At 37.0% G+C, this 23,146-nt stretch overlaps 1 protein-coding gene across 6 annotated transcripts in view; it reads right to left on the bottom strand.

The window, feature by feature from the left end:
- LOC131069486 (putative acyl-activating enzyme 19) overlaps positions 1-23,146 on the bottom strand; it is a 349,361-nt gene that overhangs the window by 60,219 nt on the left and 265,996 nt on the right. For 5 of the 6 annotated variants that reach the window (XM_058004939.2, XM_058004937.2, XM_058004938.2 and 2 more), the window contains one exon: positions 16,857-16,916. In XM_058004939.2, the coding sequence (XP_057860922.2) occupies positions 16,857-16,916 (60 nt within the window). Of the gene's footprint in view, positions 1-16,666; positions 16,773-16,856; positions 16,917-23,146 lie in introns of all 6 variants that reach the window. The other variant, XR_009112138.2, reaches the window with a different exon arrangement.

Genomic DNA, 23,146 nt, shown 5'->3' with positions numbered 1-23,146 from the left:
ATTACATTGAATTGGACACATGTCCATCTTTGAATGTTGACCAATAGGAAATGAGGTTAGGTACATTGAAAAAACTTCAATGCAGTGCCATGTGTTGCTTACTCCATCACTAGATTAATCAGGTTCATTGAACTTGGACATGTCAATTTGGAATAACCTGATTGGTCAATGATGATTAGGTTCCACTTCAACTTGTTCCTTAAGTAGATCATCACACAAGGTGTTTTTGTTTGAGGCATATCTCTTGATACTCAACATTCAACATGGTGAAGATAGTGGGACATATTCCCCAAATTGTATCATTATCGATCAAGCCTTTAATTTTGCTTAACTCTTCTGAAACTATCTAGCTTAATCACAATCACCCTTCCATCCTCACACTTGGGAATCTTCCTTAGTTATCCTTGGAAGTATTTTATCCTAATGATGCTTGATTTTGAAATGTGAACATACTCTTAATGCTTCATCCCGACCTTCTTTGTCTTTGACTTGAATGCCCTCATTTGTTGTAGGGATATCACCATGACATACTAATCTTGAAAACCTTGATGTCGCTTGATCCACCCCCCTATGTTGCATCACGACCTTGATGATGTTTGATGCAAACTATATGATGCCCATATTTGATGTAGAAAATGATCTTATGTTGAATGCAACCTCTTGACTCTCCATGTCATTGACTTGAACTCTTTCATATATTTGATCATCTTTATGCATGATGTAAGAGGTACGCTTCATGTTGCAATGCTTTTTTTTAATCCTCATTGTATTGACACTTAATCTTGGATTTTCGAAGAAAATTCAAGATATTGTTACATTCCTTCCTTATGCCTTTTCTCTACCTAGATATTCATGTTGACACGCCTCCTTGGCTTGAAGTGTAGTGTTGATCCCTCTTTTACTCCTTGATGTCTTGAATTCCTTAGGTCACCATGCTAGCCTTTCAATGTGTTGATTTACTACTTTGTGTTGCATCTTTTAATTTGTAGATCTTAATGTTGGATGTTGATCTTGATGTATAGACCCTCTGATGCTGATTTTCCCCTCTCATGTTAATTTAGGACAATGTTGTTTATCATGTTGAGGTTGCAACCCTTGCAATTTCCTTGCTGAAATGATGTTGATGTGCCTTAGAATGCAAACCTTGCCATGAATGTGTTAGCTCCTTTACAATGTTGATTTGCCTCCATCCTTTCTCCCTCATGTCAAAACTTGGAAAACAGACATATATTGATCAGGAAATTAATAGAGAATAATGTTTTTCAAATCTGGAAATGCATTTCAAATCTGATTTTCCTTTATTTGACTTCAAATTGTCATCATATTTGCTCTGAATTTGTACTAAGTCTCCCTCGACAACCTTGCTCTTAATTTTGATAAAAAATTCGCCTTATTGATTAGTGAAATTAAAACCCTAGGCTTGTGAATAAGGCCTCCCCCTTCAAATTCCGACTTGGAGTTGATTTGATCTAATGTTTGAAACAAGCAAGTTAATTCTTTGCTTTATATGCCCCTCACCCCTTTGTATTCACAACCCTCCAATACCTGACTAGGGTTTGCTTAATCATTTGATTTGTCAATTAAACTTTCAGATTTCACCCCTAAGGAAGATGACCTAGGTTTTCTTTCTATTTGAGTGGGTTTTGAAAGAACAACAAGGACTAGTCGGCCAAGGTTTGCAATGTTGAACCCAAGGCAGGATTGAGAGGGGGGCGGGGGGGGCGAGGTGAATCAGTCCTAACAAACAATTAATGCAACACAAAAAACAATTAAACTTTAACACACATCCAACACATGAACACCAAGATTTTCTATGTGGAAAACCCAAACAGGGAAAAACCATGGTGAGCACTTGCCCACAAAATATATCCACTATGTATATCAGATTACAAAGAAAAGAGCTTACTGCTCCGGACTTGTACACCAAGGTTCACTGCTCATGGGGCTGATTATGAAGCTGTCCTTGAACTCTGCATCAAGCGACCAACACAACTCAGACCTCAATTGCCAACACTCTGTCTCAAATCTTTGTCACAGTCTTAGCACATCTTGCATATCATTCGAACACAACTCTTCACCGAACCTCTCTGATTATCCTCGTATCATAAATCTACACTCCACATCCCATTCCATATCCTTAACTCAATCACACTCATCCTTTTATACAAGATAGATCATCAAACCTTGAACCAAGTCAACTTGAATCAAAATACACTTCCAAACCAAAAATATACACATTGATCCACTCTAGGAGAAAGAGGGGACCAAAACACATCTTCCAAAGATCGATTCACCGATCCGCATTCATCGGAACATAACCAACAACATATCCACACGCTACACATCCTTATAAGCAATTAATGGTCAAAACATACTCTCCAATTCAAATAACTCAAATATGGATCTCTACATGCTACGGTGAGACCCATAACACATCAAACAAATTCCCACAAGACATATTCGGACCTAAGGATAGGTCTAACATAAAATTCCACAACCAACAACGAACAGCGCCACAACACCTGAAGAACACAAAGATGTTTCCGGACCATAGGACCATCATATCCATGATACTAAAATGAAGGTAACAACAATACTCAACATCAACAACAGATTCTAGACCCAAATACTTCCAACTTAACCAATAGAACAACTGTAACAACAACATGACAAGATAACTTTGCACTACAGACATTCCGGACCAATCTGAAACAAGAAGTTTGACATCAATGACAACCACAACAACACATCAACATATACTTCCAATATGCAAATGCGTCTTTGAAGGGTATCGATGATAGTCATGCGTGCACAGGTTTAACACAATTTACCCTCAACAAATAAACTTGCCAATCTCTGCTCTGAGTTTACGACTGCAACCTATTAGGTTTGAGTTTCATCATTAAGGTCTGAATTTTATTACTCAAGTTTGATATATTTTTTTGTTGGGTGGATTTTAGACCTACTACTGCATGGTGGGTTTGAAGCACGTGAATGCACATCTTGTTATGATTCCATCTCCTTACCCTAATAATCAACCAAACATTGATATGCGCACATAAAGTTGAGCTCAACAGATTTGAGACCTCCATATGCACAAAGGGAGCATTTAGGATAAAGAAAAGATCGTCGAGCACATTATGAGGGTGAGCATGCACAAAATTGCCTATGCCTTGAGGTCTGATTATTATACCTTCTTCACCACTTGCTAGGAGTCCAAAAAGACCCCAACCTTGCATGGTGGGTTCGAAGACCTTGTCTGCTTTGATGCAAGATAAGTGCAAGAGAAAGGTGGTATACACAACAGTCTAATGTTGCAGGATTTTAGGGTAGCTTTGCACAAACCTAAAGCGCATTTGCTATACATAAGCGCACAAGTAGGTTATATTATTTGGTTTGCTTCTTTATCCTCAATTCATCTACATGAAAAGATTTTAAGGGTTAGACACATATAAATCATAAATCAAGATTCCCTATACTTCATCAATTACTCTTGTTCTGCAATGGGAATACAAATTAGGCCTGAATTTAAGTCTGGTTTTCAAGTTTTATGACCTAGGTCTCCCTTTAGGTCTAATCTTTTCAAGTCCAAAGGTTTGATTCTTAGTTTCAGGTCTAATTATGTGTTTCTAACCTAATTCTTGGTGTGTGCAGGTCTAAGCGGGATCTGAGATCAAGCTCACCTTAGATGGTAAGTGCTTTTGATAGGTGCATGTGCATAGGATGGAGCATATTTGACATGCTGGTCTGGACAACCTTTCATCAAGGACAAAGTTGGAGCACAAAACATACCTCCTTTTGTACAAACTTGGAAGAACCGTACCAATCATTGACTTATACTAACCTTTCGGTGGATGTGTGAGATAAACATGGACACTTGCAAATCTTAAGCACAACTGACGTAGTGATGTGCACAACATGAAGGGCTGAAATCTCAAGGGGTCTTGCATTGCTCCATAGAGGAAAGTGCATATGAAGGTTGCTTCTGCACAAGGTAATAAGGGTGGGATTTCATAGCTTATGTGCATCAACAAAAAGGTTTGGCACATTTTGAGAGAGCAAATGCATGGTGAGGTTTGATTGCATTGGTGAAATGTAATGTGCCCTTTTGGGATTTACCACAATTTGGTCCTTAGAGACAATGCTAACTTAAAAGTGAAAGTTGTCATATATTAATAAATATAATTTTATCAAAACTGAATATATTTCATTATAACATTTAACTTAAAATTCTAAGAATAGTATGGAGGATAGAACTTATCTTGATAACTTTCTCTGATTTGGCAATGGGAGATATACTATGACTGATAGAATCCATGATGTCTACAGATCTGGAAGTGTTGCTTTGGATTTGGATATGATCCCTCATGCAAAATGATAGACTTTTGATAACTTCTTTATTTAGTTAATATCTCACACATATTTCATTTTATTTACTTCATTGATTCATATTTCTTCTCCTTGAATGATTTGCATGCCTTTCTTTAGCTTTTTCAACACCCCATTCATAGATATCAATGAAGGATGAATTGTTGTCTGATTTATACTTGAGAAATATGCAATGTCTTGATACTATATCTGATGTAGACTTTTGAAATATGCAGCCCATTATGCCAAAGGCAATAATGCTCAAGAGAGCTGATCCCAAATAGGATACAAATAAAGAAAGACAAATTCCAATTCCTTCCTTTTTGAATTGGTGTTTGAAACTTCTTCATACCTTTATCTCTTAAAGGTCATGCCTCTTGAAGAATCATCCCATTGAAGAGCCATGTCTTGCGTTGTCCGTTAATGGATCATTAATCTTCTTTTAAGATGGTGATTCTTGGTATTGCTAAGTCTTTATCGATTAGTATCCTTAGTGCACCTCTTAATTCATTTTTGTTTTGAGACTTAATCGCTGCCTAAAGATCCCTTTCCTTAATCACCGACTTCTCTACAACCCAGCCGCTAATTTAATGCTTTAGTACCACGATAGTTTCTGTTTATTTGCTGAGTAATTAAAATCTTTATCATTGTTAACATGATCTCTATACATCACACCATATTATATATCTTCTTAGACTCATCTATATATATTAATCTTATGGATTGTGTATCAGTAATATGATTGATTTATAGAATGCAGTGATGATATATTGGTAGTCTTCTAACCTTAAATAATCCTTTGGATGCATGACACGAATGATCAAACTAATGTATAGTTATTGCCGACTACTTATATCTTCCTTGTTGATCTATATGATTGGTCATTATTTGCTGATTGCTGCTCCATTGTCTTTTGCACATCGTAGCTTTATGTACTTACTGACTTTAATTACAAATAAGCCTTTTTCATCATTGTAGTATTTTTCTCACTGCTTATTATTCTCTTCACTGCATAATGTCTCTTTAACTTGAGCGATTGCCTTTGTTTTGAAATGAGGTCGAACTCAACTTAAACAAGCATTAAACTCTAATGAAGTCGACCACAATAATCAATATTGTCTCCATTGAAATCGCCATTCCCCTTGCTCCATAATTCAAGTAAGTTTCATAATTGCTAATCTTCAACTTATTCATTATTAATGGTAATCGTTGTTCCATTGTTTTTAAGTCACTGCACTCAATGAGTCTTAATAAAGTTGTCGTAGTCGGCTGTTCATTTTATGAAAGATCCTTGACTAGAATTCTTAACCAAACTGCTTATCATTTACAAATTCAAATTCTTTGACCAGCGAAAAGAGTTTTTGGAAGTTTATTGTATTTTCAATTTTTTTGTAATTTTTTGGATTTTTGACAATACATGGAAAATAATAAATGCAATACAATAAATATAGAACTGATAATAGTTTCCAAAATTCTGATTATTAATTGCAGCAAGTACAAATAAACAATAAAAAGGATTCTTGATAGAATTAAGCCGTTCAAGGCTTACCAGGAGTCCAATGCTGGGGTTTGAGGGTGGAATTTGAGCCTGGAATGAAGCAGTGACTGATCCAAACACCTCCAGCTGCTACCAATGGCTGCAAATGACTTTATTTAACTCTAGGATAATTACCAAAAACTGATATTGAAAAATTATTCAGACCTGTTCAAATTCCAAATTCTTGCCAGGTAAGATTCCCAAATTATGTCTCTTTTCCTCAAAGAATTGCTGCTGCTGCCCAAATCTGATATTTTCTTCACACCAAACCAACTGTGATTACTTATTAATATTCCAACAATGAATTCACACACCAATAGTGGTGCCATAACCCTTTAGTTTATTTTTATTGAAACCCCAGGCAAGTGAATGGTACGGCTGGCCAAGGGAGCTGTATGGCTGGCATTTGTGGCTTATTCCTTGCTGCAATCTTTGATCCAAATGCTCAAATCTTATATAACAGACCTGACTATGCTGTGAAGAATAAAATCTTGGAGTAAATCAAACCCCAAAGTCCAAATTAACCTCTAATGGTGCTGCCGTGGTGAAGAGAGGAGTGGGGATTTCGTCCACACCACCTAAATCTGAAGGAGTCACATCCTCCAAAGGCTGCTCAGGCAAATTCGTGCTGCTGCAGACCTCCACAACCCAAAGGATGCATAAAATTCATAAAGCACAAAACAAAGAATGAATTGCCTCTTCTCAAAAAAAGCTTCATAAACTCATCGAACCTCCACAAGGCATCTCCAAAGATGCTAAAGAATCTTATTCTCCCTCCAATTGAGCACTCAAACTCAAGGGTGACTTCAACATGAAATTTGACCACCTTTTAAGTTATTAAATTGCCTAGGGAAGAGGGTCATGTAACTTTTTAAATAAAGTTACTTATTGAATTAATTAGCAACTTATAAGTTACTTTTATTAACCTTTTTCTATATTTAGAAAAAAGTAACTTTATAACATAAAATTATAAAGTTATATTATTATAAGTTCACCAAAGCAAAATATGTCTAAACAAATGACCCCTTTGGCTAAACAATCATCCCCTTACACTGTGAATTCGCCTGTGGGGATGGATGTCAGGCAAATTCAAACATCAATATAGCCACTAGAGAAATGGGGACATGACATTTTATGTCTTTACTTTGGATGATGTGCCTTTATAACAAGGTTGTATTTAACTAAAGAAAGTCGGTTCACTTCAAATATTTTGTATGAGTCTTTGTTATTATCTTTAGTCAGCCACATCCAACCAATGTTCAAATCTTTAATTTAAACATTATCTTCTTTGATATCACTATCTTCTTTCAAGATAGTAGGATGCAATTAATCTTACTTATGTACCTTCAACATCTTCAACACCAATGTCTTATTTGATGGTAGTCTTTTCATGGCATCAATGACAATCTTAGCAATGGCCTTTAACATCAATGACAATATTGTCTTTGCGCATTTGACATCAATGACAACATTCCAACACAGTCTTTATATATAATTGATATGCTTGTCTATTGTTGACAATATAATTAAGGAATGCCACAATATGTGGAATGGTCTTCTAATTTTATATCGGCAAATATCTTTCATGTCTATAATGCTTCATTGTTGCCTAATGAATTGTAAGCTATCCTTAAAGATAATACAAGGAGCTTTCTCAATATTTACTATACTTGATGGAGTCTTGTTTGGGGACATCATGGTCTCCCCTCCTTGGAAATGCTTGCCCACAAGCATTCTTTAAAATCACATATTCCTAGATCCCACTTGGTAGTGCCCTTTTATGCATAACATAGTTTTGTTGAGCAGTCTCCATGGTTAGATCCTGCTATATACATCCTTCTCCATTGAAAACCTTAAGCCTTACAAGTGCGCTTTTGCTACCCTCTTCATAGGCCATCTTGATTTCCGGCTTCCAAATTAATCTTGTGAACAGATCACCATGTTGATGATGTACCCTTCGGATTTTAGTAATCTGATTCTCATGCCCAACTTGGAGTTGCCTCTTTGAACATTTTTGGGAGTGTTGATTGTCTACCTTCAACTTGAGATGGATGTCATGTCTGGCCTCACTCTCAACAAATGAGAAGATTTGGTTCAAACATAAAGTCAAACTTTGATTGAGATTCAATCAACAATTTGCTAAACAAAATGAATTCTTGCATGTAAATCCTACATATAAAACATAGGGACAAATACAAATATATATCATCTTAATGTTAGGGTTAAATAAAAAACTAAGATTAAAACACATAGAAGCTTGGAGAGAGGGAGAGATGAAGGCTTGCTTGGAGCCATTTCTACACCAAGCCCAAGAAGGTTGCCTTCTACAACCTTCTTGCTTCAGTTGGCGGCTCACCGGCTCACCTATCAAATCTACTCCTCTTATTTATCAAGTCTTGTGGGGGAATGGGTAGAGAATGCAATCGGGTTCCTTTACTCCGTGTAAGGGCCACCCAAGCTTCAATGCCACTTTGGTCAATCAAGGATGGCTTACTTACTGTGAGATTTTGCCAAGATCAAGGGCACAATGAAAAGTATTAAAATAGAGACAAAAGAATGACAAGAACAAATTGTATTCTTGTCAATATGAAAATAATCAACTGGATTCTTCAATACAATGAATATAGGCCTGCTTATATAGGCAAGGCCATATGGATGTACGAGCACGCAATCATGACATGTGGCTCAATGAGAAACAAGGGTAGGTAAGAAATACTAGGGGTAGGTAGGAGAAATAATATAATATTCCACAAGAGGTGGATGACCCACCGAATGTGGAGTGTAACAACAAAACAAGACCACAAAAGGTGGAATTTCTCCTACAGGCTCTATCCCTATGTGCACACTTCCCTAAGTGTCTCAAATCCAAACTACGAAGAGATGCATTATCCTAAGTTAACTTAAGTAAAGTGTAATAATATCCATAATGAATATTTATTTACACCAACACTTACGAGCCCCTCGTTACCCCTTCATCGCATCCATACTCTTCATCTACAATGGTGCACTTATGATGCAGACATGCATAATCATTATCTAGAGAAACACGTCTTATCATAATGAATGTGGCATTTGGATGAATTAATCATGAGTTATTATAATATGACAAATATAACCTCTTCTAAGTATATCATAACAATTAAGCATAAATTTTATACTTAGGGTTAGGAACATTAACTTAACCATAGTTTTGTCCAACTCCTTATAGGAACTCAACCATAAGAAAGTGGGAGTAAGAGGAATGATAAGGTGTCCAAGAGACCCTCCACCCTAGGCCCAAGAGCACAGTGAAAGCCAAAGCACCCTTGGCCTCATGGGACCATCAGACAAACTACCATGAGGTGGTCTACCTAGTGAGGTATTCTATCACCATTCTCCTTCATCATTTCCATCCTTATCCTTCTCTTGTAGTTGGAATTTTCTCAATAATAAACCATGATAGAGTTTACAAAGATAAAATTGGGTGTCCTGAACGTCCTTTTCCTCTAAGTCAAAGAGTCATGGACTCTGTCTACACCCCCTTGGCCTCATGGGATTTCGGTCAACTACCATGAGGTGTTGTACCTAGAGGAGGACCTCATCACCATTCTCCCTTCTTGTAGTTCCTTATATCACTATTGTGGAAGTTCACTCAATATGTTCATTGTGAATGACAATATGAATTGCGTATACATTTCGGAATTTTAAAATAAGTTTTCTATCATTGTATTTTTGATTGACCCATGTTTGCACAATGACTTTCAAAACATAATAAATTTGTATCCTTTCGAGTCACTTATAGAAAATATAGAATCAAACACGGAACATACACTTGCAAACGCAAAGTATAAACATGAATGCATGAAGACATGGAGCATACACAAAGTAGACATGGTTCATTTGACTCACAAGAGGTGGGAATGTCCATCTAGGACCCGATCCATCTCTTGGAGCAACTAATCTACAAGAAGTACCTTTGTATGATGTAACATATGCCCAGTCCATTGTAGGCCTTATCCAACTTATTGATTTAGCTAAGTACTAAAAATACAACACATAAGAGTGGGGGAAAGAGATAGGAAGGGTTTGCTTGGAAACATTCCTACACCAAGCCCAAGAGAAGTTGTCTTTTACAACCTTCTTGCTTCACTTAGCGGTTCTTACTTGCTTACCCCTCAAATCTATTTCTACCAAAATAACCCTGTCTTGTGGGGCTAGGTAGAGAATGTAACCGGGTTCCTTGACTCCTCCATGTAAAAGCACTCTAAGTTCTAGACACCACTTTGATCATTCTAGAATGGCCTACTTACGAGCCCCTTGTCACCCCTTCATTACATTTCATACTACGAAACATAACTTTTATCATATCCTTAAAATATTAAGGTGCTGATAATATTATGATGCTATCAGGTATGCTGCAATGATAATGAAAATATTTCTAAGATGCTTTATTCTTTATGATACTAAGCACCACTCTGAGAACTATTGTTAAACTAATTATATGAGTTTGTCATATCTTAAATGTGATATTGTTTCTTACAGAATCTCCCATATATTGTAAATGTAAATAGTATTGAAATGATACAGCATACCAGCAATAATATTGTCTTGCTGATTCCTTTGTTCCTATTGCAATGGCTGAGATCAGACATGTGACTCTTGTTTGATCTTTGGTTTAGAGGCGTTCAATAGTTAACCCAAGTTGTATAGCAGTTATGTTGTTTATCACGCCAGATGGAAGGACTATGCTCTGATACCAGTGTAATGTCCCCTTTTGGGATTTACCATAATTTAGTCTTGAGACACAATTCTAACTTAAATTGGGTGTTGTAATTTATTAATAAATATAATTTTATCAAAACTGAATATATTTCATTATAATATTCAGCTTAAAGTTCTAAGAATAGTATGGAGAATAGAACTTATCTTGATAACTTCATCTGATTTGACAATGGGAAATATACTATGACTGATACAATCCATGATGTTTGCATATCTGGAAGTGTTGCTCCTGATTTGGATATGATTCCTCACGCAAAATGAAAGACTTGATAACTTCTTTATTTAATTAATATCTCACATTTTTCTATTTACTTCATTGATTCATATTTCTTCTCCTTGAATGATCTGTCATTCTATATCTTTTTCCACACCCCATTCACCTATATTGATGAAGGATAAATTGCTCTCTCTGATTTATACTTGAGAAATTAAGATTTTTGAGAGGAGCATGAGAAAGTTCTTTTGGAACGGAACACAGGAGAAGGATAAAATCCCTTTACTTGCATGGGACAAGGTGTGTAAACCGAAACTGGCAGATGGAGCAGGTATTAGAAGTTGGAATTTGTTAAATTTAGCTATGGGGGCTAAGTTGGTGTGGCAGATGTTTGTTAACCCTGATCAAAAATGGGTTAAAATTCTATTTCATAAGTACTTGGATAGGTAGGATGAGGAAAGGATTCTCACAATAAGAAACCCTTGCCAAGGCTTTGCAATATGGAATTTTTTACTTGAATGTAGGAAATTAATTGTGGACCGTATTTTGTGGAAATCGGGGAATGGTTTGAAGGCCAACTTCTGGACAGATTCATGGGACAGTTACTCTACTTTGAGTGAAGATAATTCATGGCATGATATAAGAAGACAAGCGGAAAGCATTTGGGGATCTAAAGTCGCAGACTACGTAGTAAGGGTAGAGAATCGAGGGAAGGAGAAATGGATGTGGCATAATTTGGCTGAACTAAACTTACCTCCAGATTTGGACAACAAAATGAAAACCATGCTAGAGGATGGATCAATCAAGTTATCCAATAAAGAGGACAAAATTATTTGGTGTGGAGCAAAAAGTGGGCCGTACTCGATTAAAGTAGGATATGGCATCTTGGACTCGGATTTAACTGAGGAAAACTGGCCAACCCAATTATGCTGGAATGAAAGTGTCTTCCAAAGGCAGGTTCTTTTACGTGGCTAGCTATTAGAGGAAGAATTCTGAATGGTGATAGGTTGAAAAAGTTGGGTTTTACAAGACCTTTCCGGTGCGTTTTGTACAAGCAGAATGATGAAACTTTAGATCACCTTCTTCTTCATTGCCCGATTGCAAGAGAATGTTGGGAGAAGTTGTTGTACAAGTTGGATTGGCACACTCCAATGATGGTTGATATCAAATCATGGCTTCAGAGCTGGGTAACATACTTTCCAAAGTCAGTCTATTCCAGCATATGGTGCATTGCTCCTTCAGCTGTATTGTGGGAAATATGGAAGGAGCGCAACAAGCGCATTTTTTAGGGGGTTGAGGAAAGCAATCTATGCCTATGGAGTAGAATTGAAAGGTACATTTCAGAATTAGTTAGCTCAGCTACAAATAGAGTAAATATCAATAAGCACCCTTATAATATTTGGGATTGTAAAATTCAAGCCCATTGGCCTTTGATCAAATATCTACCTGTTAAGGGCTCTCGCAAGTTAATCCGGTGCAAAAGGGTGAGAAGACATTAGTTTGGAACCCCCCTAGAACCCGGTTGGGTCACTGATCAAGATAAACTTTGACGGTGCCGCTCGGGGCAACCTAGGTCCATCAAGTGCAGGTTGTGTTGCCAAAGATAATAAGGGTATTGTATTAGAAAAAGGCAAGCAACACCTCCTGCTAGGGATGAATAATGAAGCCGGAGTGAAGGCAGCTTTAATGGCTATTAAGTTGGCGACAAGAATCGAGGTGTCGAAGTTACATCTAGAAGGGGATTCTCAACTTATTATCCATGCTATCATTTAGGGTGGAGCTCAAAATTGGAAGATTGACCGAGAAATTCAAGAGATAAAGGAAAAATTAGCTTCCTTCCAAGGCTTCAAAATATCCCATGTTCGAAGGGAAGGAAATATGGATGCAAACATGTGTACCAATTAGGCCTTTGATCTGCAAGTTGGCGAAGTGATATTTGAAGTGGAATAATATTGGGATATTTATTGAAACTTAAATCTTAAGGTCAAATTTGAATTGTACTTCATGCCTGTTGGCTTGAATGGAGGTGGTTTGGCAGGCACAGCGTTGAACTTTAATTGCGATAGCCAAAGGCGGTACGGTGGGATTTCATAGAAATTCGCATTCCAACATATCTTAGTCACCGTGTTCGCCGAATTTTCAGCTACAAGTTTGAAATTTGGCAAACTCATAAAATCGACATGAAATTCGTAAAAATTTGTCTAAAATTCGCAGGATAATAGGCCGGCTTTTTCCTTCGGCATATGACCACTTCAAAGTTGTTGTGGGATATGACAAGAGGGTTGCGGAAGGGTCGCATATCAATGCGATGCTTGGCTGCCGATAGGGTTTGTAGACTGCTGCATCGAGAGATGAGGGATATACTTTATCGTGCCTTTCCCCAAAAGAATTTATAAACCATACTTTATAAAGTTGTAATAAAGTTAACAAAGATAAATATAAAATTTTTGCCCAATATAAATTGCACGATATACTTTATAAAGTTGCACAATAAATATAAGGTTGTTGGGCGATATAAATGTTAACTAAAATTTAGTATTTTAAAATATTGAATTTAAATTTTAATAATTTATATATAAATTTTGATAAATTAAAATTAAAATATATAAATTAAATTAAGCAAATCTAATATTGTTTATTCTCATATTTTTTAATATATTATTTATAATTTTAAAAAAATTAAATTTATATAAAGCGAATTTAATGACGAATTTTTTTTCGAACTTTTTCCTCTTGCCGAATTTCATTCGAATTTTATTGTTGGCAAATTCGAACTCGAACTCGAACGCAATGACTTAGTCCCTAAGCATATCTTAGCGGATACGTTTTTTTGGCAAAGATGAGTTTTTAATTGGCACAGGTGGCGGTTGTTGGCAAGCAGTGTACCTGTTGCAATAACATTAATGGTGACAAGCTTGTCACACAAGTCCGCCACCTTGGCTAGTCGAGCCTCATTTATCTCTTGCGTGAGGCTATTCTTTTTGGCTTCACCGACAAGCAAGAGAGTCTTTAGCATGTTGAAGGGTGACAAAGTTACAGAGCTCGGCATTTCAAGGTGGTGGTTCCGTGGTGAGTGAGTCGAGGAGCCTAATCTTCGATTTGGTATGGAGCCCAACTTCTCATTGTAGGTGGCTAGACCACTGGTGGCCTTTTGGGGCCAAATTTCGGACGAAAGACTATCTAATGTCTTTCGTTTTGAAGACCACGATTTCTTAATTAGAATCAAGATTGTGTTAGGGGAAGAGTACTTAAAGGAACAATACAAGTATCGTACAAATGCAGATATCGCCTCCATGTTCATAGTATGGTGTTTTGAATTGATCAACTTGCAGAAGGTGAAATGGATAATCATTAACAGTGTGGAGTGGCGCGGGGGATTAGAGATTTTTTTGCGGATGTCGTGAGATGGGAGTGGCTTTGTGTGCCCGAATGAGGTTTGGCTCCATTCGAGTGAATTGCATCCCCCTTTGTGACCCTATCTTCTCTAGAGTGCAGACAGTAACAAGGAAGTTTGAAAGGCGTTTGCTGAAATTGGGTTGCATGGAATTCAAGAGTATCTGCGGGCATGGGAGAGGCAAGACATTCACAGGGAGCTAGAGAAATGGGGCCCAAGTGACTATAAGTCAGCAGATGAAGGCTCGGGTTCATCTTCCAAGAGAAAGGGAGGGCGACCAAGGGCTCAAGGAAGAAACCAGTGAAGCGCACTCTTTGGATTGGTTTCCCACTAAAGGACAATGACGACTTGGATGATCCAGAAGACCCACAGGATGATGGCCCAAATAGCGAAGGAAGAGGCAAGGAATTTGCATTGGCGACTGGTTCTTAGTTTAATTATTCTAGATTGTTTTTTGAGAAAAGTATTCGTAAATGGATAAAGATAGGGTGAATATGCAGTAGACTAGGTGATAGGCGATCCTTGAATGATGCTTTTGATCCAAATACTTTATTTTGATGGTTTGGATTCAGTAGAAGGTTTATAAAACTATATGTATCTCATGCTTTTTACATCAATAGAAATCAACATTAACCGATCAAAAAAAAATTCATTACACAACGCAAACTATGAATTTTGAAGCTATCAAATAAAATTTCCCAAAATTTCCCAATTGTACGTCTAGTTGCATCATGTACTTCCTTGTTCCAACCCATGCTCTCAAGCGACCGTTGGGCACCAGGAGTAGTGCGTGGATCAAAATATGAATCCATCTTAGATGTACAAATTCTAGGACCAATGCTAATACTCCCACTACCACTGGTAGAAGCACTAGCACTAGGACGATATGGAAGCATCGGAGAAGCCTCTCCAACACAGACAATGCTATCCAACTCCTCCCTTTGCCTCTTCTTCATTTCTTTTTGTGCTTCAAAGGTTTGTAATTGCACTTGCCACTCATGAATAGCCTCAAGAATTGCTAGTGTGCAAGGGTTAGCATCATGGCCACATATGTTGGCAATGTGGTATTTCAATCTATTGATGCCTCCATAAAAGATTGTTTTGCAATATTTACATTTTGCCTAGGAAAACTTTTTCAGTATGTTTCCAAGTTGGATCCCTTCTACCTGGGATTGTTCTAGGAGTAGGATAATCACAAGACATTGTGAAAAAAAATGATTTTCAAAAACTCAAGACTGCTGCAATAAAACAATTACAAAAAAAAGAACATTTGTGCATTGCCATTTATAAATTAATATAATTTTTTTTTATGTTTTCTTTCAAAAAAAAACGTAGCGTTTGTTTGAAAAAAAATGTAGGGTTTATTTCAAAAAAACGTAGGGTTTGTTGATTGCTCTTTCTTTGAAAGGAAATCAAAATGAATAGAAATAGTTAAAAAATAAAATGTAATTTTGGTTTAGAAAACACAAAATTTTTTTAAAAAAAATTCAATCTTACCTCTTAGAACAAACTTCAAATCAAATGCAACCTCTTTCCAATCCTTTGTATGGAGCTCTTGATGCACCAAATGTGAGTAATACACTGCCCCAATGTGATTTGTTGACAAATTCTTGGTCTTCCTCCTTGCTGATTGCCCTACAAAGCACTCTTGTTTTTCCTCACAACTCACTCTTCTCCTCCTATTTTGCCAATACAAAGAAACGAGCTCACTTTTAGGGTTGGGGAGACAAAATAACTCAAAAAAAATAAAAAATAAAAAGTTAAAACACTCTATTTTTTATTTTTTTCATTGCCTTTTTTTGTTGCCATTGGCCGAGTCCAGGCTTCAAGACTTGCTGGGTTCGGGTTGGGTTTTTCCTCACAACTCACTCTTCTCCTCCTATTTTGCCAATACAAAGAAACGAACTCACTTTTAGGGTTGGGGAGACAATATAACTCAAGAAAAAAGGAAATTAAAACAGTTTATTTTTTATTTTTTTCATTGCCTTTTTTTGGTGCCGTCGATCGAGTCCAGGCTTCAGGACTTGCCGGGTTCGGGCTGGGTCAGTGAGTCCTTGGACTCGCTAGGACTTGCCCAACTTGCCCAAGACTTGGACAAGTCCAGTTTCGGGCCCCTAGGATTCGCACAAGGTCACCATGCCCGAGTCCTAGTGAGTCTTGTTTCTATGATACCAGGTCATCCAAAAATTGTAAAAAGATTTGATTTGATTTGGCATTGGTAAAGATAACATCAACTCTAATAAATAGATTTTCTATTGATAAAGTCTAAGATAAGATCAGATCTACTCTGGAACAAGTCAAGATTAGATAAGATGAGATTTTAGAAAAGTAAAGATTAGATTGAATTTGTATATAAAAAGTAAAACAATATGGGTGTTATGGAAGACCATGCCTTTTTTTCTTCTGTTCTTTGCAATCAGCTGATATTGTCACTTCCTACTGCTCCAACATAATTTTTGACTGTTTTGTAACTTCTTCCCTTTTCTAACACGTGCTCTCTTGTTTTTGCAGTCAATTAATATTATTTTTTCAGAAAATAAAAGAAAATATAATATGTTTAATGGAGGGAACCTAATACATACTTGTGAGGAAAGAGCCGGAGAGATGCATGGTCCAGAAAATATAGGACCCCCAGTGCTGGCCTGCACACACAGAACATATATGCCTTAATGTTTATCTAAAAGTATCAAAATATCATTTATCTATTAGATTGACGATAAATTGAACAGAGTATTTGCAAAGAAATTTATCAAGTAGAACAGAAGATGGCGTTGCCACTTTATATGTCTGGATGATAATAGGCAAATACACTAGAATCCTAGATGATCTATTCAATTCCTGCAAGCCATATCATTGGTACTGTAGAAGCCAAGAAATTAAAAGTGGTATTTTGATATTATGATTCTTCAAAAGGATATAAAAGTATTTTAAAGAAAAGTGCATTGCCAAAATAAATAAATTAAAAAGAAGTAAAACAATAATTTAAAATAGCAAGTCTAACTGCAAAGGATTGAGATAAAGTGAATCTCGTAAAGACGTTTAAATTACAGTGTAACTGCAAAAAATTGATATGAAGGGAATATATTAAGGTTTCTTCTTTTGATCAGTCACTATTGTAGTCACATATTGTAAGCCAACTTCAAGTATTATAGGAAAGATGTAGAGTGGTTAATATTGGATTCTCCTCTAGATGACGTAAGTCATTTCAAATATCTTAGAAAACTCTAAATAAAAGGTCATTGCTAATATGCAAGCACAAACCTTTTTGTCCAAGTAAATAAGTCTACAAATAATTGAACTCTTGCAATTCCATCTCGAAGAGATGAACAATTGTTTGATATAATTGATTTTGTCTTTGGCCTCTAATTTTATACCATTATTGGATTTGATCTCTAGATAGTGATCATATTGATTTCATAGATAATGTGTCGTTAAAATTGGCTGCATATTTGGGGGTTTCTTAATTTTTGTCCAAGCAACTAAAGCATGTTTAGTGTTGTTTCAAACATTTCACCATAAAAATTTGTTGAACATGTACAATAAAAAAAATGTTGAACATGTACGATAAGATAATATGATGTAACAGAGATTAAATGAATTGAGTTCATTGTGCCAAAGACCATAGTTTTAAAACTTGTGGACTCGCCACGGACTCACGAGTCCATGGGAGCCACGAGTTGACTCGCCAAGGACTCGCAAGGCGAGTCCATCTAAAAGACTCGTGAGTCTTTTGCATGGACTCGCGAGCCTTTCAGATGGACTCGCCATGCCCCTTGACCCCGTTGAAAAATATAAGGGGAAACTACGCCGATCGAAGTAGGGAAAATTTAACCTCCAAGTCTGATTAGGCTCCATATAACAGCATAATTAGCATTGAAGAAATCTTGGTATTATACATTTTAGAGTTGAAAGTTTGAAACTACGAGTATGTGACATGTGTAATGTTTCAATTATGGCTCTTATGTTTTCTAAATGCATTAATTTCTTTATGTTTTTTTGTAAAACTACGGTTTTTTTTTTTTGCCGAGTCTTTCGCGAGTCTTTCATGAGTCCGAGTCCGAGTCCAAATTTTTGGTTTGCCGAGTCTGTGGCGAGTCCGAGTTTTTAAACCCAACATAGATTCTAGTGCCCTAGCTTCACTTGCCATAACTCTTTGAGCCAAGACTTCAATGTCAAACAAAATCAAAGTAAACAATGGGAATAAACTCCTAATATCAGAGGGTTGCTTGGAGAGCCCTTTCTTGAGGCAATCAAGTGTTAAGAGATAAAAATGAATACAAAGTTGAGACTGCAATTGCTTGAGGGCAAGTGATTCTCGGGAAAGAGGACTACAATGTCCCCAATTTAAGCTGAATTCATTTGTGAGCTTTTAGCTAAGTTCCTAAGTCTCATAGGCTGATTCGTATGTAAGAAACCTTACTGGAATGATGCCAAAAACACATTACAAACAAAATTTTCCTTGCATAGGAATTTCGTCAAACTCTTGCATGATAATCAAAATCTGATATAATTACTTGTATTTCAAAGTCATAAACCCAACACTTAGCATCCAAGCTAAACTTCACCAAATCAATATCCTTTTGTATCAGCATTTCAACAAACACTTGGTCACCATGTATTCTGAAAGTGTACCAGACTTCACAGTGACATTTTGTTATACAATTTGCATAAAATCTGGAGACAATGAAGTATTTGCTGCTACAGAATTAAAAGGGAACACTTGACAAAACATACACAATCCTTACTTTGTCAACTGGTGATTTTATGAGTGCCAATTTAAGAATGTTCCAGCTTACAGCATAAGACGTGGGGTGCCCTAGTTGCTGCTGACAGTAACTTTTAGACCTGGTGCTTGGATATTCTCAGACTGCGATCAGAAATATGGCTTAAAACCTTCCATTACAGCCCAGTTCGATCATCTGTAGCATGAATTTACTTCTTCAATCATTCATTCAACTGTGGAAATCAGAATGGATGTCTCCTCTTGAATGGTACTTGCTCTTCTGCTGTCTGCAATCTTTGATATTTAAGAATCTAACTTAAAAATTGATTTCAATGGTAGACTTTGAAATAAATCTACTCACAAAAAGGTCTGGGTTTGCGTCCAACCTTCAGCTTCCCAAGGGTTTTTCGTCCTTAGAAATTAGTCACTGACTTTCAGCAACAAGAAGGAATGGCTTCCATATAAAATTCTCATAACATATCTGAAATGAAAGGTTAACCTTGCTTATATAGCTTCTTAAGTAGGTGAATGCTTGTACTCTTAGCAATGTGGGACATAACATTCTTTACTTTTAATTCCTCCTTATGAAGTAGCTTCTCGAACAAGCTGGTGGCTTTAATAACTAAAGTGACTTTATATTGTCATTTTATAAAGTCACTTTACGAAAATGACTTAAATACACTATAACCCCCCTTTATGTCATCATATCATAAAGTCATTTAATAATTAATTATTATTAAAATATAACTTTAATAATAATTATAATATTATAACTCCATCATTAATCATCATAAATCCATTCTGACTTCACCAAGAGGTAGCCCATTGCATTCACCGCTAACCAGGGTGCCTTACTATAAATAGTAAGGGTGGCCTCTATCAACACACTGACTTTCCCCTCATTATCTAATCAAACCAATTGTGCATTGCAATCATAGCCTGCTCAGGTGCCTTGCTATAAATAGTAATAGTCACTTACTATAAATAGTAAGTGTGCCAAACTGAATCAAACGAAGAGCAATCCTGAACACTTCTGACCTCCGGAATGGGAATAAGCCTCCTGCACTGCCAACTAGGACCCTCTAACCATCAGTCTTAGCCTACGAGGGCCAATAACAAGCTAATCCAATAATAAACCATATCATCCAAAAAAGGGGACATTATATCGTAAGAGAAAGCGAGACTCGAAAGTTCTTGGAGATCACAGATTCAGTAATTCAGGATTTCTATTTTTGGCAATGAGCCTTGTTGGCAGTATGAATCGCTTTGACACATTCGAAAGTGTTTTTGGGCTCCTTGGGTCTTCTCCAAACTTCTTAGATAGCATGTCTATAGTAAATCACCTAGTTGGCTCCAATCATCATCTTGCATCTTCAATATCATCCAAATGTGATAAGAATTCGACTCCAATTCAATTTTAGTGCTTTCTGCAACTTGAGTGACTTATTGAATAATAAATTGATATTTCACTAATGCTGTCTAATGTTGAAAAATAATAAAAAGACAACTTAGTGGAATAGCTTGTTGGAAAGGTAATAAAGTGTTCTAAAAATTGCATACCTGATTAAGGAGGCCTTTGCACATGAAATGTTATTATTTTTTCAAAATGGTTATTTTTGAGGGAAAAAGAATTATTATAACTTTTACATTGCAAATTTCCTATAAAGGCTATAAAAGGAGGTGTTCGGGCTGATTTGTGTACATGCTGAAAAAATTTCATACTGTTATGTTGCTGGATTGAACCTACGAGTTCTTCCACAATCTTTTGAGGACGGAAACCCTCCTTAGATTTCTAGTTTTGGATTTGGGAGACAATCCCTAGCTAGATTGGAGTGGTCTTATTTCAAACATCACCATTGTGCAAATTGAAGTTAAAGTTTAGGGTTTCTAGCCATGAAGGATATGATGTTTTTTGATGTGTTTTGAAATGAAATTGTGACTTTCTTGTGAATTGATGAAGTTGGTGGTTATCTTTGTGTTTTGGTATGAAGATTATTTTCCTTTGCTGGTTGTACAACCTACGGAAGTTGTGCTTCATATCCAGCCATATACATATTGCAAGCATATGGTGATCATTCAAGGTTTTGTTTTCTTCTTATCTTCACTAATATTTGATGAAGTTTGCTACCTGTACCCATTCCATACAATTTGAGTGTAGGTTGTACCTCATACTGCTGGGCATGGGAATTTGTGGGGTGAACCGCTGCTATTTGAGGGCATTAATCACTTCATTTGGTGTCGCCCTTACCTTGGTTAACATTCTTGGACCTCTCTGGGGTGGAAATATGAAATGTTGTTGGGCTACATGCTTTCCTTGGTCCTTGCTTAGACAAATCATCAGCTTAAACTTTTGTGGGTATGATTCACCCCCTTTCATCTAGGTTTTTCATGTTGTTTAGTGGCACTGGGTTGTGTAGGAGTTGAAAAAGGGCGTTTAGAGGGTGAACTTTGATGTGTTTTTTATCCTACAAAGGCCATAGAACATTGTTCTTGTTGCACTAGCTTTTGAAAGCATTCACAAACCTGTAATCTTCATTTTTAGTATACCTAGGTATTTTGAGAGTGGTGTTGGAGGTTATCATTGCTGTTTGACATCTTGGGAAGGAGTTCTAGGTCAGTTTGGACGGTTTCTTGGTGTTTCTTTGTAGTTGCTTGACCTGCAATAACCATACTCAGAACTGCAACAGCTCTTCTAAACTATATTAGACTTGCAAACTAATATTTACCTGTCATTCTAAGGCTTTTGGTACTGTTGGGTGTGTGGTGAAGCTGATAGGTACCATGGAAAGTGTTCTATGCAAGTTATAAGGGTGTTTTGAAGGTTTCCTATTGATGTTTTGGTCTGCAATTACTATACAGCAGACGTGCTGTAGCTCTTTTACAGCATGTACGGACCTGTACCAGCTTATCTACATCCTTCATTCAAGGTATTTCCTTGTGGGAATTTCATAATCTTGTTTTTCTTATGTTGTGGAAACTTTTTGGAGTGAATTACATCAAAGAACTTTGCATCAGCACTTTGTTCATACATTGTTTTTCAATATCAATGCCTATGACAACAGATTATCATCATTTGGCATGTTTATGTTAAGCTTCATATTGCTTAACATTACAAAACATAGGGTGGTCATTACATTTTTGAAAGTAAAAGAAAAAAGTGATAAAAAAAAATTCTGTTAGGAACATTACAACAAACCTTGAAAGTTGGTGATGTTGTTTGGAACTGAGGGTACTGTTGTCATTTTATGACACCCTTGGTCCATCAGTGACAACCGATCAGAGATATGTTCCATGGACCAGCACTGCCCCAATTGATCAAGGAGAAAAGCAATGGAATTATGAACTGTGAAGTGTTGTCTTGTCAGAAGGAAGTTCCTAAGTCCTCAACCCCGAAACCCCCAGGTTCCCAAGTTCCTAAGTCTTCAACCCCGGAACCCCGAAGTTCCCAAGTTCCTAGTTCTTCTACCCCGGAACTCCGGAACCCCCAGGTTCCCAAGTTCCTTGTTCCTCAACCCCGGAACTCCGAAACCCCCAGGTTCCCAAGTTCCTTGTTCTTCAACCCAAGAACTTCGGAACCCCCAAGTTCCCAAGTTCCTTGTCTTCTACCCTGGAACTCTGGAACCCCTAGGTTCCCAAGTTCCTAAGTCTTCCCAAGTCTTCCCAACTACGGTGACCCAGGTCTCCGAAGTTCCCCCAACTACGGTGACCCAGGTCTCTGAAGTTTCCCCAACTTCTTTCTGACTGACAACACTTCTGGATGGCGTGATCGCCACTCAAAGCTTTAAATGCTCCGACGACTTTTCTGACTTGTGCAGCTTCTTTTGTGGAGCCACAGGGGTGCATTTATTGTTTTTGGTAGGATTTCCATCAAGGGAGGTATGGGGCCATGCTTGTTGTGGTGACTTATGTCATGTCTGCATACACTAACTTTGGAAGGTCAGTCAATCCACCCTTCTCAAAATTGTCTTTTGTGGGTATGGCTAGGTTGTTTGCATGTACAAGTCAAGTGCATACACTTCCCTGCACTCCCAGACTGACATACAGGAGTCATGATCACTCTTGTAACCATTTTTTTATATATAGGTTGTTAATCCTCATTGTAAAGGGTTCTCTCCTTGGTGCCTTGAGCTTCTCTATGCTCTTTCTCTT

The sequence above is a fragment of the Cryptomeria japonica genome, chromosome 11, assembly GCF_030272615.1.
Source record: "Cryptomeria japonica chromosome 11, Sugi_1.0, whole genome shotgun sequence".
NCBI lineage: Eukaryota > Viridiplantae > Streptophyta > Pinopsida > Cupressales > Cupressaceae > Cryptomeria > Cryptomeria japonica.
Note: the sequence above shows the minus strand (reverse complement) of the source record. Positions and strands in the feature narration are given on the sequence as shown.